Source organism: Phodopus roborovskii, unplaced genomic scaffold (assembly GCF_943737965.1).
Source record: "Phodopus roborovskii unplaced genomic scaffold, PHOROB, whole genome shotgun sequence".
In the NCBI taxonomy this organism is placed as follows: domain Eukaryota; kingdom Metazoa; phylum Chordata; class Mammalia; order Rodentia; family Cricetidae; genus Phodopus; species Phodopus roborovskii.
In genome coordinates, this window is record NW_026126549.1 from 20,450,736 (window position 1) to 20,465,198 (window position 14,463).

The 14,463-nt window shown below is 43.7% G+C and overlaps 1 protein-coding gene across 3 annotated transcripts in view; it reads right to left on the reverse strand.

The window, feature by feature from the left end:
• Nucleotides 1-7,788, reverse strand: part of Hmgxb3 (HMG-box containing 3) — a 44,596-nt gene extending 36,808 nt beyond the window's left edge. Inside the window, exons 1-3 of one of the 3 annotated variants that reach the window (XM_051201000.1) lie at nucleotides 7,242-7,788; nucleotides 2,895-3,030; nucleotides 2,083-2,257 (exon numbers count right to left, since the gene is read on the reverse strand). In XM_051201000.1, the coding sequence (XP_051056957.1) occupies nucleotides 2,083-2,257; nucleotides 2,895-3,028 (309 nt within the window). In that variant the 5' untranslated portion in view covers nucleotides 3,029-3,030; nucleotides 7,242-7,788. The remainder of the gene's footprint in view (nucleotides 1-2,082; nucleotides 2,258-2,894; nucleotides 3,031-7,241) is intronic. The other 2 variants (XM_051200998.1, XM_051200997.1) reach the window with 2 other exon arrangements.
• Between the last annotated feature and the right edge of the window lie 6,675 nt (nucleotides 7,789-14,463).

The window sequence follows — 14,463 nt, forward strand, 5'->3', positions numbered from 1 at the left end:
ACAACTTGTTGGCTTTTAGTGTTTTCTTTTTAAGGAATCTGGCAATTTGTAAGACCTTTTAAACTTTGATACTGTTACAAACAATCTAAATACCAAAATAAGTACTACTAGATTATCAAACAGTGTAAATAAAAACTCAAAAAAGCATGAAACGCAACTTTACAGACAATGAAGACGGAACTAAAGATGGCATATCAGGATTTTGACCTCAGTAATTTTTCCACACTTAGACAGATGAACAGGTTACCAAGCTAAGAAAGCTTCATGAGAGATATTATGTATGGTGAGGACTATCTGGTAAGGCCCTGAATAAGTTATTAAAGGGGTTCAGGGAAGCGACCTAACATCTCAAAACTCAGAAATGTCTAAAATAATACTATTAGTATTACCAGTTAATACATGAGGAAATCAATGACACGTCCAAGACATAAAATTAGTAAAAAGTAAAAACCTAAACCCTAGTTATCTTTAAAGATCAAGGCCAGGTAATAGAAAACAGCCTTGCATAGCAAATCAGTGCCCAACAGGAATTTGTTTGATTTTTTTTTTTTTTTAATTTAAAGTAAAAGTCATCCAGTAAGAGAAACAGAACAAAGTGAATGGTTAAATAAAAACCCCAGTTTAATGGAAAAAGAATTTCAAAGCACCTTTTAAAAGCACACTAAAATCAATTATAGCAGCAACTTTGGAGAGCTCAAAAGGGAGAGTCAATGGGACTACTTAAGGCTCAAAGGCAGTACTCAAAGATAGGAGTTAAAAGAAACACTCAGAAGAAATGTGAAGGTAGACAGAACTGAGTCCTTTACAGAACTGCAGAGGTAAAGGGAAATGGCACTTTCAAAACACCTCAGAAGATGCATTAGGGCAATGAGATTAAATGGTGGCAAATAGAACTGTCTAGACTAAAACAGAGAGAACAGGACTAGATGGCAAAAACTATACAGACTTAAAGGAACAGCACAGGAACCACACTGAGCAGGAAGGGCCAGCAAGAGACAGTCTGCAGGACTCTTGACAGTTAAAAGACAAGTCTCATCTGCACACCAGGCGATCTAGAGAGAACTCCGCACAGAAACTTTGGTAAGTCTCAGTGCATCCCAGTGCTCATTAACAGGCACTTTTTTTTTTTTAAACATGGTACTGGATTTTTTTCTGTTTGTTTCTTTGTTTTGTTTTTTTGGAGACAGAATTTCTCTGTGTAGCCCTGGCTGTCCTGGAACTTGCTCTGTAGACCATGTTGGCTTTAAACTTAGAGATCTGCCTGCCTTTGCCTCCTGACTGCTGGGATTAAAGGTGTGTGCCACCACAGCCTCGATGGATCTGTCAATTTTTTAAGATTTAATTATTTTATGTGTGTGAGTGTTCTTAACCACTGAGCCATCATCACTCCAGTCCTACATTATATATTTTAAATATTATGATTACCCACAAGATCCATTTTGCAGATGGGAAAACGTATAGATTCAAAAGTTTAAATGATTTTTCTGAAATAATTTATTTAGTATCTTGATGGTAGTGGTGGAAATTAAGTGAAAATAAACAAGCTCGTTGGTAAGGGAAAAAGCCAAGGTATATGGTGGTGACTGGGGCTTTGAGTCCTTGAACTAGACCCCTAGTCACCATCAACCTTGGCTTTAACTTTGCATTTCTCTTCTGGTATAGTTCAAAAGTACAAGTATTGCACAAAGCAGCTTTACTTTACTGCTTTCCATACAAACCTATTTCCTGAACAACAGATGAACTATACTACATTCTAATCATATGAAAACATGGTGTAGAAGAAATGCCTATATAAGCCACAATGTTAAGGAAAAAAATATTACTATGAGGATAAGGAGTTTCAGTTCCAGTAAAAATCAGAAAAGGAACCAAAGACTCCTATAAAGAACTCAGAAAATGTCAGCTCTCTGTTCTGTTGCAATGAAAAAGAATGCAGAGTATCATGGAAACAAACACAATACCAGACTCAAGAAAGAGAATTTAAAAGCTTTTCAAGAATCATGAGAACAGGGAGACTTGTTTCCCCAGGTTTTTATTCATTAAAACTATGTGGGGGAGGGAGGCTAAGAAAAAAATACTTACAGGATCCAAACCTTCTTTCTCTAGCTTGGCTTTCTCCAAGTAGTAACTTCTCTCGGCCACACTGAGGAGCCTCCAGCTCTCACTAATCTTCTTATTGATTTCGGACTGTGGGAGGTGGGGGAGCTCCTGCTGCACTTTCAAGTAGATGTCATAGTAGTATAGAAGGTAAGCAGACCTGCAGAAGCAACAACTGCCCTTACTTCAACCAGCACTTGCTGGAATGGTAAGTGTGTTAGTCAAAGGCTGATAGCAAAGCAAAACCAAACTTCTCAATTCAAAGTACTGTCCCTAAACAAACAAAGACCATCTATACAATGTGGTCAAAGATGTAGGGGCCCACTCTTAGGCCAAGGTTACAGCACAGGCTGATTATCCAGGCTTAGATGCCTTTAGTCATCTAACTAGTCAAAAATATCTCATCAAGGCTGAGAGAAGCAAGTAATTATCAAAGTGGTCCAGTGCTAGTAACATCAGCCAGAAGTTTTCAATTTTCAAAGTGAAGGGGGAAATTAAAGTAGATCATATCTGTAGAAATCACTGGCATGACCTATAACTCTAATGTTACTAATGTGTATTAAATAATGACATAATAAAATAAAAAATAACATACAAGAGTGCAGATCCTAGCATTACAAGGTCTAACATTTAACGGTCTGAAAACAAGCAAAGTCTGTCCATCCACACCCTCAGTCTCTCTCCCCCTCTATCAATGCCCACTCAGATGCTGACAACTGTACTCTAAATGAATCTTTTACCTTCTTTAACACAGCCCACATACCTGTTGATACAACAATCAAAGTATTAATGCTAACCTGGGTTTCTTGGCCTTTTCTCCTTGTAGTTTATATTTTCTCTTCTTCTTAGGTGGCCCAGGGGAAGTGTAATAAGCTTCCTCAATCTCCTCCATTACGACAGTTACCTCAGCACCATCATACGGTGTATCCATGGCTAGAGAAGACGCAAGTCATCGGACAGTTCTAAATATCCAATGTACAAGAACAGCAGCCCCATCCATCAACCTATCCATCGAATACTTGGTCAAGAGTTAGAAATTCTGGCCCTACCCTTACAGTTTCATCACCTTATATAACAGTTTCAATGATCCAACTAAATGTGTAATAAGGAACTTTATATTTAAGAGATTTACTCTGCCAGCTTGTGTGAGTTGAGGCAGGTCTAACTAATTTAAATTCTGTTAACTCTTTCCTGTATGTTAAAAAAGTGTGTAGGCAGCTAGAAAGATGGCTCAGTGGTTAAAAGCGCTTGTTTGGTTCCCAGCATCCATATGGTAGCTCACAACAACCCACAACTTCATTTCCAATGATGTCATGTCTCCTTCTGACCTCCATCACAGGGATTAGCCGTGCAAAGCTATACAGGCAGACAAAACACTAATATAAGTACAATCAATAAATCTACTAAAAAAAATTTAAAAGATGTCTCACCTCCCCACAGACTTGTGTATGTATTAGGGGGTTGTTACTTTGGGTACACACATGTCTTAGGGTTTCTAACTAAGCAGTTTATTGATGGTGCCTGCCTTTAATCCCAACACTCAGAGGCAGCGGCAGGTGGACCTCATTGAGTTCGAAGCCAGCCTGGTTCTACAGAGTTTCAGGACAGCCAGGAACATAGCCAGTTATACAGACAAACCCTGTCTTGAAAAACCATAATAAATAAATAAATAAATAAATAAATACAACATCAATACCAAAAGCACTTGGGGAGGAAATCGTTTTATTTTAGCTTTCAGATCTGTATCACAGTGCATCACTAAGAGAAGTCAGGGCAGGAACTGAAACAGAGGTCACGGATGAGGGCTGCTTACCAGTCTGCTCTTCCTAGCTTGCTCAATCTATTTTCTTCTTCAGTTTTTTTTCTCTCTCTCTCTCTCTCTCTCTCTCTCTCTCTCTCTCTCTCTCTCCTCCCTCCCTCCCTCCCTCTCTCTCTGTTTTTGAGACAGGGGTTCTCTGTGTAACTGGTTATGTTCCTGGCTGCCTTGGAATTTATTCTGCAGACCAGGATGGCCTCAAACTCACAGAGATTCACTGCCTTTGACTTCTGAGTGCTGGAATTAAAGGCATGTGCTACTACTGCCCAGCTTCAGGCTGTTTTCCTGCCCACAATGAGCTGGGCCTTCCTACTCAAATCATTAGTTCAGAAAATGCACCACAGGCTTGCTTGCAGGATGACCTGGTGGGGATATTTTCTCAATTAAAGTTCCCTCTTCCAAAATGACTCTAGCTTTTGTCAAGCTGACATAAAAACTACGCAGCGGGGCATGCATAGGACTGGGTGAAAGTGTGCATGTGGAGCTCCCCAAATTGTCTCCGCTGACAAGTTCTTGACCCCAGGGATTGCCTTTCACTGAGATTAGAGTAAGCCACTTTTTAAACTCAAATTCCTATGCTTATCTACAATAAACATTTCACCAACTAGACTCATTCCCACAGATTTACAAGGTAGGACCCAAAGAACTTAAATCATATAATTGCCGGAGAACATCCAAGTACTGTACAAATGAAAGAGTTCATTATTAAGGATTATCATCTGTAGTGAGATAGTTAGCAACTTGCCCAAATATCAAAAATAGGTTTTTAATTAAAAAAAAAATATATATCCAGGCCCTGGTCCTTTTCTTCACAATGTTATGCTATCACCCAACTTGACTGGCAATTTTCTATACGAGGATAATTCAATAAACTCCGATGAAAACGTTCTCTATTAATGTTGTCCAATATAGCAGCCACTAGTCACAGATGGCTATTGGGCACTTGGAATAGAGCTAGTAGTCAAAAGTGAACTAATTTTCAGTATAATGAACTGTAACTGTATAGCTATGGCTATAATGTAGGGCAGCACAGATCTAAACAGTAACCTTGCTGGTGTGCTGGGGCACATTTGTAATCCCAGCACTTGGCAGGCAGAGGCAGGAGGATCAGGAGTTCAAGACCAGACCATGGTACATCAGATCCTGCCTCAAAAACCAAGGCCAATAATAATAATAATAATAATAATAATAATAATAATAATAATAATAATAAATAAATAAAATAAACAGTAATCTGACAAACCAACAAAGCTCTCTGGTATTAGCCTAAAATAAAACAAATAAAAACCAAAAGAAAACACAAGGTCAGCTTTTTTTGTCTAGGAAAAAGACAGGCCTAAAAATCTGTCCAAGAAGAGCTAATTTATTTGTGCATTAAACACTAAGTTGGAATTTTACCAACTCAATCCTAAGAAGGAGAAAGTGCCCAGAATCACCTGAATTTTATGAGAGGGAAACATAGTTGTTCTTGAAAATCTATTGAACAGATATTAGGAAAAGGAGTTGTGGCAGTAATCATGAACAGGACAGGACCCACAGGTGTGGCACAAAGCCCACACACAAATGATTACTAAGAATAAAGAGAAAGGGGAATCCAGAAAACTTGGACACAAGTCAAAATTCTTACCACTTAAATAGACACAAGTGTATTCCATATCCCAAATGTCCGCTATTTCCCATTGGAGATGAAGATGAATAAACTGTGCCTTAGATTGAGAAGACCCCCACCTCCCTTTTTGGTCTTCTTATTTTCAATGGGGGTGTATGCTGTGTGAGTGTGCATGTTCACGTGTGAACGGAAGAATGCAATGTGTGGTGACCCAAGATTAATGTCCAGAATCTTACCAGGTAACTTTTCTTTGAGGAAGGGTCTCTCACCAAAGCTAGAAATGGACAACATGACTAGCCTCCTGAGGCTATTACTATAGACAGGCCATCATACCCACCCCACACACGTGTGGTTCCTAACTCTCACTCTCTTAACAAGTGCTATCATCCTAGCAGACAAAAATTACTTTTGATAGATGTAAAAACTAAACTGCTTCCTCTACTACACCCAAAAACATAGCATTTCACTCCTATTTTTAAAAAAAGTATTATGTGTATGGGTGGTTTTGCCTGCATGGTATGTCTGTGCACAACATGTGTGTCTGATGCCCACAAAGGCCAGATGACTTCATCAGGTCCCTTGGAAGTAGGATTACATGGTGAGCTGCCATGTGGGTGCTGGGAAATGAACCTTGGGTCTCTAGAACAGCCTGTACTCTTAACTGATGCGCCATTTCTCCAGCCCCAATCTTAAAGATATACACCGAGTTAAGAAGCTATTCCTTACGTGTTTTATAGTTGTGACTTCTCTTCTGCCATTCTTCCCTAAAACCTTGGAGGGTTGGGGGCGGGTATGTGTGTGTGGGTGGGTGCGCAAGCGTTCGAGAGTGCTTCCTAACAGTGAAACCGAATGAGACAGTCCATAATGTGGACCTATTAGCAAAAGGTAAATTGGTTAAGAGAAACTGCAGTTCACATCAAGGACAAATGGGCAGCAAACTTTTTGCCCTATATGTAACTGACTCCCTGGCCCTTAAAAGCCTTGTGAAGAAAGCAGTTATTACTCCAAGAGCACACATGTAAAGAATGGGACGTCATGTTTCAGTGGCCAGAACTAACCAAGTTAAGAGCCAGTCGTCACACCTTGGGGCATGAAAGGGCCACCTTGGTTTCTGTTTATTTGACTACAGTGTCCTACACCTTGGTCCAAGTTTGTTTTAAGATCCTAGGCCTTGGTGAAGCAAAACAAATCGATGCAGAAAAACATGGAGGTTAAAAATAACAGCTCTGTGAGAGCTGGGTGTGGTGGTGAATGCCTCTAGTCCTAGGACTTAGGAGATGGAAGCAGGACAGGGAAGTAGTTGAAAGCTATTATCACCTACGTAGTGAGTTTGAGGCCAGCCTGGGATGCATGAGACCTTGTCTTAAAACCAAAAAACTGTATGTGGGGGGCGCTTTTGAGGGGTCCGAGTCCTAAGAGTAGGATTACGGGTCACTAAGGACTTAAGCATGCTACTTTCCCTCTCTAAGCCTTAGTTTTCTTATATAAAATGAGACACTTTTACTACACTACCAAACCTTCCATGGAATCGCAAATGATGGTTTCTGGCGGCGCAGCCACGGGCTACTTCTTTCCCTGTCTGGGCTGTCCCTAAGGTACAGATCAAAAGGGAATGGTTCACCGTGCAGCACGGGGCAACAGAAGCTGCAGCTGCAGGCCCCGCACTCGGGTAGCTGGGCAGTTCGGAGCGGCGGTGTGATCCTTGTGGGCGGGACTTACCCGGAGGAGTTTGTGAGCCTCGCGGCTCACATTCCCGGGGGTACCCGGCCACCGGACTCGACAAGGGTGCTGGTCGGTGCACTCGCGCTCCCCGCTGTAGGCGAGAGGCGGCTCCAGTCGTGACAGCGGTAAAGAGAAAGTGGAGGCGAGAGCTCGCGCACGCATCCCGGGGGCTGGAGGAGCCCCGGCCCCGCGGCCCCGCCCGGCGACACACGGCGCGGAGTCGCCAAAGCCCCTCTCGCTCTCCCTCCGAGTCGCGTTGCGGGGTCGTGAAGGGTGAGAGGAGGATCGCAGGTTCGAGCACAGGTTCGGCCGACGCCTACCGAGGGCCCCGGGGGTCAGGCCCCGGGAAGCCCGAGGAAGACAGCAAGGACACGAGCGTGTACGCGGCACCGGCGCGCTGGTGGCAGCGGCGACAGCACAGCACGGATCGCCAGGGAGACCCGTCCCGGCGGCCTCCGCGGCGCACCGGAAGCGGCCGGTGCGCGTGATTGCGTGCGACCCCCGCGCAAGCGCAACCGACCGGCCCTCTGTTGGAACCGATTGGAGGCTTGGGGGCTGGATGGGGGAAGGGGATCTGCTAAAGCGGACGGACAGCTTCCGGCCAAACTCCCCGGAGCCGGAAGGTGGGACTGCGCTTGCGAAACAAGGAGCCGGACCGGCTCAGGGCAGGGGTGTGGGACAGTCAGGTAACAGGGGCGGAGCTCTACCGAGCTCTGCCTCACCTTTTAGAACTTTCTCGCTCCTTCAGGTTGAGGCAGATACTTAAGGCTGCTCCAGGCTTCCCTCCTCCAACAATAGTGACTTTCTGGAATGTAGAGCTCTGGAAATGAATGGCTGGATTGGATTTCCACGTCATAGGTTGTGCCACATTTAAACAAGTTCCTGCAAGACCGCTTACAAATGTAGTGCTCGTCTCCTATGTAACACCTACCACTGTCACTACCTTCCCAAGCTACCATCGTCTGCCTGGCTTCATGCAGTTCTTGCCACCTCCATTCTGATCCCTACAGTCAACACGGTAGATTGATTTGGGCGGTGGGGGGTTTCGAGACAGATTTCACTGTATAACAGCCCTGACTGTCCTGGAACTTGTTCTGTAGATCAAGTTGGCCCCCCAACTCAGGGATCCACCTGCCTCTGCCTCCAGGTGCTGGGATTAAAGGGGTGTGCTACACGCCCAACCTGATCGATCATTTGGATGGCTAAATCTGATCAGGCGTCTTGTCTTTGGGCCTAGGAAAGTAGATCAGCGGTAGAGGGTTACTCTAGCATGGGCTTAGCTTTAAGTTCAAATCCCAAGATAATTTTTTTTCAAGCATAATAGTTTGACCAACACAAATGATACTAGTTTGTCTCTTCAACATCCCACATCTACTCTCAGCATCTGTAGTTTTCAAAGCAAATTATGACATTCGAATATAAACTGACATGACTTCCATGATAGGAAGGTTTTAATTGTAGATATGAGAGAACAGCTGTGAAGAGACACCAAGACCACGGCCCTACTTTTGTTGTAGTTGCTTGTTTATTTGCCTGGTTTGTTTTGAAGTGCGGTGGTATACAAAGTCTTTCATACATGCTTGTCGGAATGGAAAAATGGCAAGACCCCATCAGGACATGGGCACTGTTAACAAGTTTCATGTGCCAGTATTTCCCCAATGGTGTCCTAAATTCTACGACATATGTGCCTGAGGCCTTGAGCTGCAGTACAGCTTCTATCCCTACAGGGACACCTGTCTGATTTCCATGACACCCTGTGAAGAGAGCAACATGAGGAAACGGTGCGTGTAATCTCTGGAACCCTGTGTGTGGGGATCTGGCCTGCTGTGAGTCCCCTGTGTCATGCTATCACAACGTCTCTTGTTGAATTGTATGAACATTGCCAATTCCTGCGACTGCTTCCTTGGCAGAACAATACTTTTTGCCTTTTGTAAAGTTTCTCCTTACATCTGGACTCGCCAAAGTGAGCACACTCAGGTGGGAAGATTGTGCCAGGATTTGAGGGTGGATGGAATGGGCAGGGATAAAGGGGTCTCTGCAGAGATCATTTGGGCTGGCTTGGAACCTGCTCAGCAGACAGGCTGGTGACTTCTCTCAGGCTTTTCAGTCCCAGTGAGACCAGCCGGGCTACATGCATGGTGTCCCTTTTGAGGTGCTGCTGTCTCCCCTGTGCACAGAAGTGCTCTCCCAGCCACTGTGGGGCTCCTGTGTGACCACTGGCTGGAAGCACTCTACCTTCATTTATATTTTGGAAGCTATGGTGTAGCTGGGAGTCATCTGATCCTGTGGTATTTGTAAGAGGGCCCTAGACTTTTGTAGTTCTCCAGATCTTAGCACAGCTGACTCCATGTGTGAGTACCGTTTAGGCCACAAAACTGAGCACGTAGACAGCACCACCTGCCAACTTAAAAACAAAGAACTAATCCATCATAGTCCATAGTTCTGGGAAAGCCTCTAAATGTACTAACCTTCCCTTTGGCTTCTGGCTAATGGTTATTGTTAGCTGGAGTATGTCAATCCAAAATATGGATTTTGTGCTTAAAAGCTCACCTGAACACCCAATGTAGTTGCTGACCAGGTAGTAAAGACTTTCTACTTGCTTTGCTTAAACCCGTGTCTAAGCAGTCTTTTCTGGTGATCCCTCAACAGTTTTCAAATATGCGGTGTATCAAAATCACTTTGAGTTTTTAAAACTAAGTGTATCCCCATGAAGACATATTTGGTGTATCATGTCTGTGCTAGGCCACATATTTGCATCTGATCTGATTTGCACTCCCTTGTTGAGTCTCAAGTCTTTTTGGTTTACTTATTTGTTGTTTTGAGACAGGGTCTCTGTTATATAGCTTTGGCTGGCCTTAAAATTTTCAGCAGTCCTGCCTCAGCAGCACCAGTGCTGGGATTACAAGCTTGTATTATCATGCCTGACTTCATTTTTAACAGGAAACAAGCCCAGAGAGGGGTTGCACTGTAAGTCACCTATTACTTTTGCCATTATCTCCTACCCAAACCATCAGTAATAGCATCTGAATATCCCAATCCATTTCACACAAAATAATAAGATTGATTTTATTTTTATTTTTGTTTGCTTGTTTGTTTGGTCCTTAAGACAGGGTTCCTCTATGTAGCCTTGGCTGTCTTGGAGCACCCTCTGTAGATCAGGCTGACTTCGAACTCAGAGATCCACCTGCCTCTACCTCCTGTGTTGGGATGAAATACATGTGACACCACTGCCTGTTGAAATTTATTTTTTAAAAAATGCAAAGCAGGCAGAGATTGTGGTTCATGACTGTGATCCTAGCTGTGGGGGAGACTGAGAAGAGGCTTTCCAGGTCCAGGTTAGCCTACTGTATAGCAAAAGAGGAGAGACAGAGACATACAGAATATGAATGAGAATGGGTGTGAATGACCCTTTTCTCCACAAACTCCTTGGAAAACTTGGGTAGCCTTCCAGTGCACTCAGAGTCAAGTGTCTGCGGCTTACCACAGCATCCAATACACTGGTTCTCCATTTGGAGTCCTGCAAATCTTTCAGAACATCTCAAACTCTTTCCTGCTTTTGAGATTTGGCTGGAATCATTGGTTGTACTGCCCCTCTCTGACGCACTTCATGGAGATCTCCTTACATGCCATCTTCTCTGTAACTTTGTAAATGGACTCCCCCACCCCACAGCCTTTGCAGTAACAAGGATTGAACCCTGAGTCTTGAGCATGCTAGGCAAGTACTCTACCACTGAGTTACATTCCCAGCCTTTGAGATAGTCTCATTAATTTGCTGAGGCTGGCAACCAGCTGACTTTGCTCCCTAACCTCTCCTGTAGCTGGATTACAAGACACAAAGCCCCATGTCAGACAGATCTTTTGCTTTTCTACTCTACACTCATCTTTACTTTCTTCACAGCACTTACTGTACCCTGTAATTGCTTTATTAAATGTTCATTGAGTGAATATGTGACACCTGAAACAGCTTCCTGTAGTGAAAATATTTTTAAGATGATGGAGAGAGAATTTGAAGTTCTTATTTTGGCAGACTTTTGATCAGGGCAATGGCATTGCCAGGTACTCAGTGATCTGAGTTAAGAAATCTTCATGGCATATTTTGGAGATCAGCCCTTTGTCGGATGTAGGTTAGATTGAGTCAGGGTAGAGAGAGAGAGAGAGGACATAAAAGAGGGAGCCATTATTGGTTTGAAGAGAAAACTGAACCTAAAGACATGTCTAGAGACCTACAAGACTGCTGCCAACTAACAATTTGAGCAACCGTGGAAAGGCTATCATAAATGCCCTTCCCGGAGAGTGAGATCAACAACTAACTTATCCACCATCATGGAGCCCTCATCTAGTACCTGTTGGAAACAGAAGCAAACACCCATAACTAAACACTGAGTCAAACTAGAATCCAGATGCAGAGGGAGAGGACAAGACCAGGCTGCAGAAACAGATAGAGACAGCTGACCTGAACAAGGAGGAGCTGACGGGCCCCCAGACTGATAGCTGGGAAGCCAGCATGGGACTGACTCAGGCCCTCCTGAATATGGGTCTCAGCCAGAAGGACTGAGCAGTCTAAGAGACCTCAGACAGTGGAGCCAGGATGTATTCCTGGTGCACAAAAGGATCTTGCAGGCACATCCCCCATGGAGGGATACTGCCTTAACCTAGAGACAGGAGAGAAGTCCTAGTCCCTACTTCAAATGACTTGACAGATTTATATGACCCCACCTGGATGGCATTGCCCTACATGTGGAATTGGGGTGGGGGGAAGGGAGGGGAGGGTGGTCAGGGTGCATGTGAGGGGGCAGAGAGGGTAAGAGGGAGGGAGGGAGAGGGAACTGTGACCGACATATAAAATAAAAAAAATAAATAAATAACAAAGAAATCTTCATGGCAGCCAGGCGTTGGTGGTACACTCGGGAGGCAGAAGCAGGCAGAGCAATACAGAGAAATCTCTCAAAAAAACAAACCAACCAAACAAACAAACAAAAACAGTGCAGAGCAAAGGGTTCAACCTGGTGGAATTTGACTGACAGCTTCAGGAAATAGAATCTTAAACAGATGCCACAAATATGTGCACATTTATTAGCCAGGCGGTGGCTGTGCACACATTTAATCCCAGCATTTGGGAGGCAGAAGCAGGCAGATCTCTGAGTTTGAGACCAGCCTGGTCTACAAGAGCTAGTTCCAGGACAGCCTCCAAAACCACAGAGAAACCCTTCTGGAAAAACAAAAACAAACAAACAAACAAAAAAAAAAAACCAAAGAAACGAAAGAAAGAAAGAAAGAAAGAAAGAAAGAAAGAAAGAAAAGAAAAGAAATCTTCATGGTCCTGGACCAGGTTCTTCCTTTGGCTTGTTGTTTCTGTATCTATAAGGCAAGGTGGATAGCTCCTTGAATTTGTAGTGTGTTGCTATTTGCAAGCTTTTGCAACCTATTTCAATCTACTGTCATAGCAGCCTGAGCAAATATACTATTCCAAGACTTGGAAAGCATAAGTAAATAGATTTTCTTCAAGATCTTTTCTGTTTTAAATGTTCTGAGTCTGCCCAAGTTTAATGCTGACACAAAGTCAGTGTTGTGAATCCTATCTTCAAGTGATTTTTCCTACTAGAAACTTCAATACCCTAAACCCTAAGGTTTCTGCTATCTGCTCCAGTTTCTCTTCTTGTTTTCCCACACTTGTGGCAGAACAAACTGAAAGGAGGAATAGACACAACCCTCTTAGCTGTGGCCCAGCCCTCATCCCCTAGTAGTGGTGAGTAGGAGAACCAGAAACTTCAGCAGTGTCCTCCCTGGAGGAGATGAAAGTTTCAGAAGGCATTGGTGTCCTGCCACCCTGTCTACCCTCCCAAATGGTCACACCAAATACAGGAAAAGTACAAGAGGCATTTGTGGGACTGCCCCCCCACCCCAAGGATGGGGGATGCTCTCTATAATGGCACCAATAGGCTCTCTGCGTGGTTTCAAGAACTTCAAGCCAAGAACATTCTCATCCTTGGTTCTGTTAATCAGAAAAAGGCATTGAGCTTGGCCAACATGCTTGACTGTGACAATTTTCAAGCATCTCTGAGTTGACCCAACAGATTTATAGATCTCCATGGAACTGCCTTGAAAGCATTCTGCAGAAAGGCAGGTGACATAATATCTAAGATAGAAACTATCTTAGACAAGGACCATTGTAAAGAGGACAAGAAAGCAAAGTCTTGACTGATGGCCTTATTTTGTTGCAATACTTCTGGGACATGAAACTACTGATAGTTATTCAGTCAGCCAGGCCACAGTGTCTCAAGAATGTCTATCCCAGCCAGGCAATGGTGGCTTTAATCCCAGCACTTGGGAGGCAGAGGCAGGCAGATCTCTGTGAGTTTGAGGCCAGCCTGGTCTACAGAGCGGGTTCAAGGACAGGCTCCAAAGCTACATAGAAACTGTGTCTCAAAAAATAAAATACAAAACCAAAAAGAAAGAAAAAGTTAATGCAAAAGTACAATTTCAGGTTATTTTAAAGTGTAGTTGCATATTCCTGCCACTAGAGGGAAAAGTGGGCTACATAAGGGGGGAAAGCTTAGGTGCATCCAGCATGGTAAAGATATTGAGGGAAGGTAAGCAAAGAGGAGACACAGAGTGTGGGATTCATACAAATAACTAAAAATGCAACTAACTGTGCCTGAGACTATCTAACCTACCCCATTACATATCTCATTAAAGACTTTTTCTTCAACCTATGGATATTATTGTCAGTGTGACTGCCTTGATAGGCATGTTCCAGAAATGAATTTTTGTTGAGGAAACATTTATCCGCCAAACATATCCGTGCTTGCAATAATAATTCACTTTACCTTATAATATAGGTACTGCTGGCCTTCTGTACATGGGCTACCCTCAAGAAGCTCAGGTAGTAGAAGTTGGGGAAATTAACAATAACCATCATTTTGCTCACTATGCACAGACCACAGGGAGTGCAGATATTGGAGCCCAAATGACCCCCTGACTGAGAAAAGAAATTCATGGAAAATATTGCTAAGAGCCAAGGACAGTAGCAACATGCAGGGAAGGCAGAACAGGGGGTTGGCAGAAGAGGTTGGAGACAACTCAAGGTGCAAGGGTATGAAGGCCTGGGGTGTTTTCTGCTTCATTTGGGCAAACCTAAGGTGATGGTTGGCGTGCTAGCCAGAAAAATGTGTGGAAGAGCATAGGCTAGAGGTATAGCCAAGGGCAGAGCGGGGTTTTT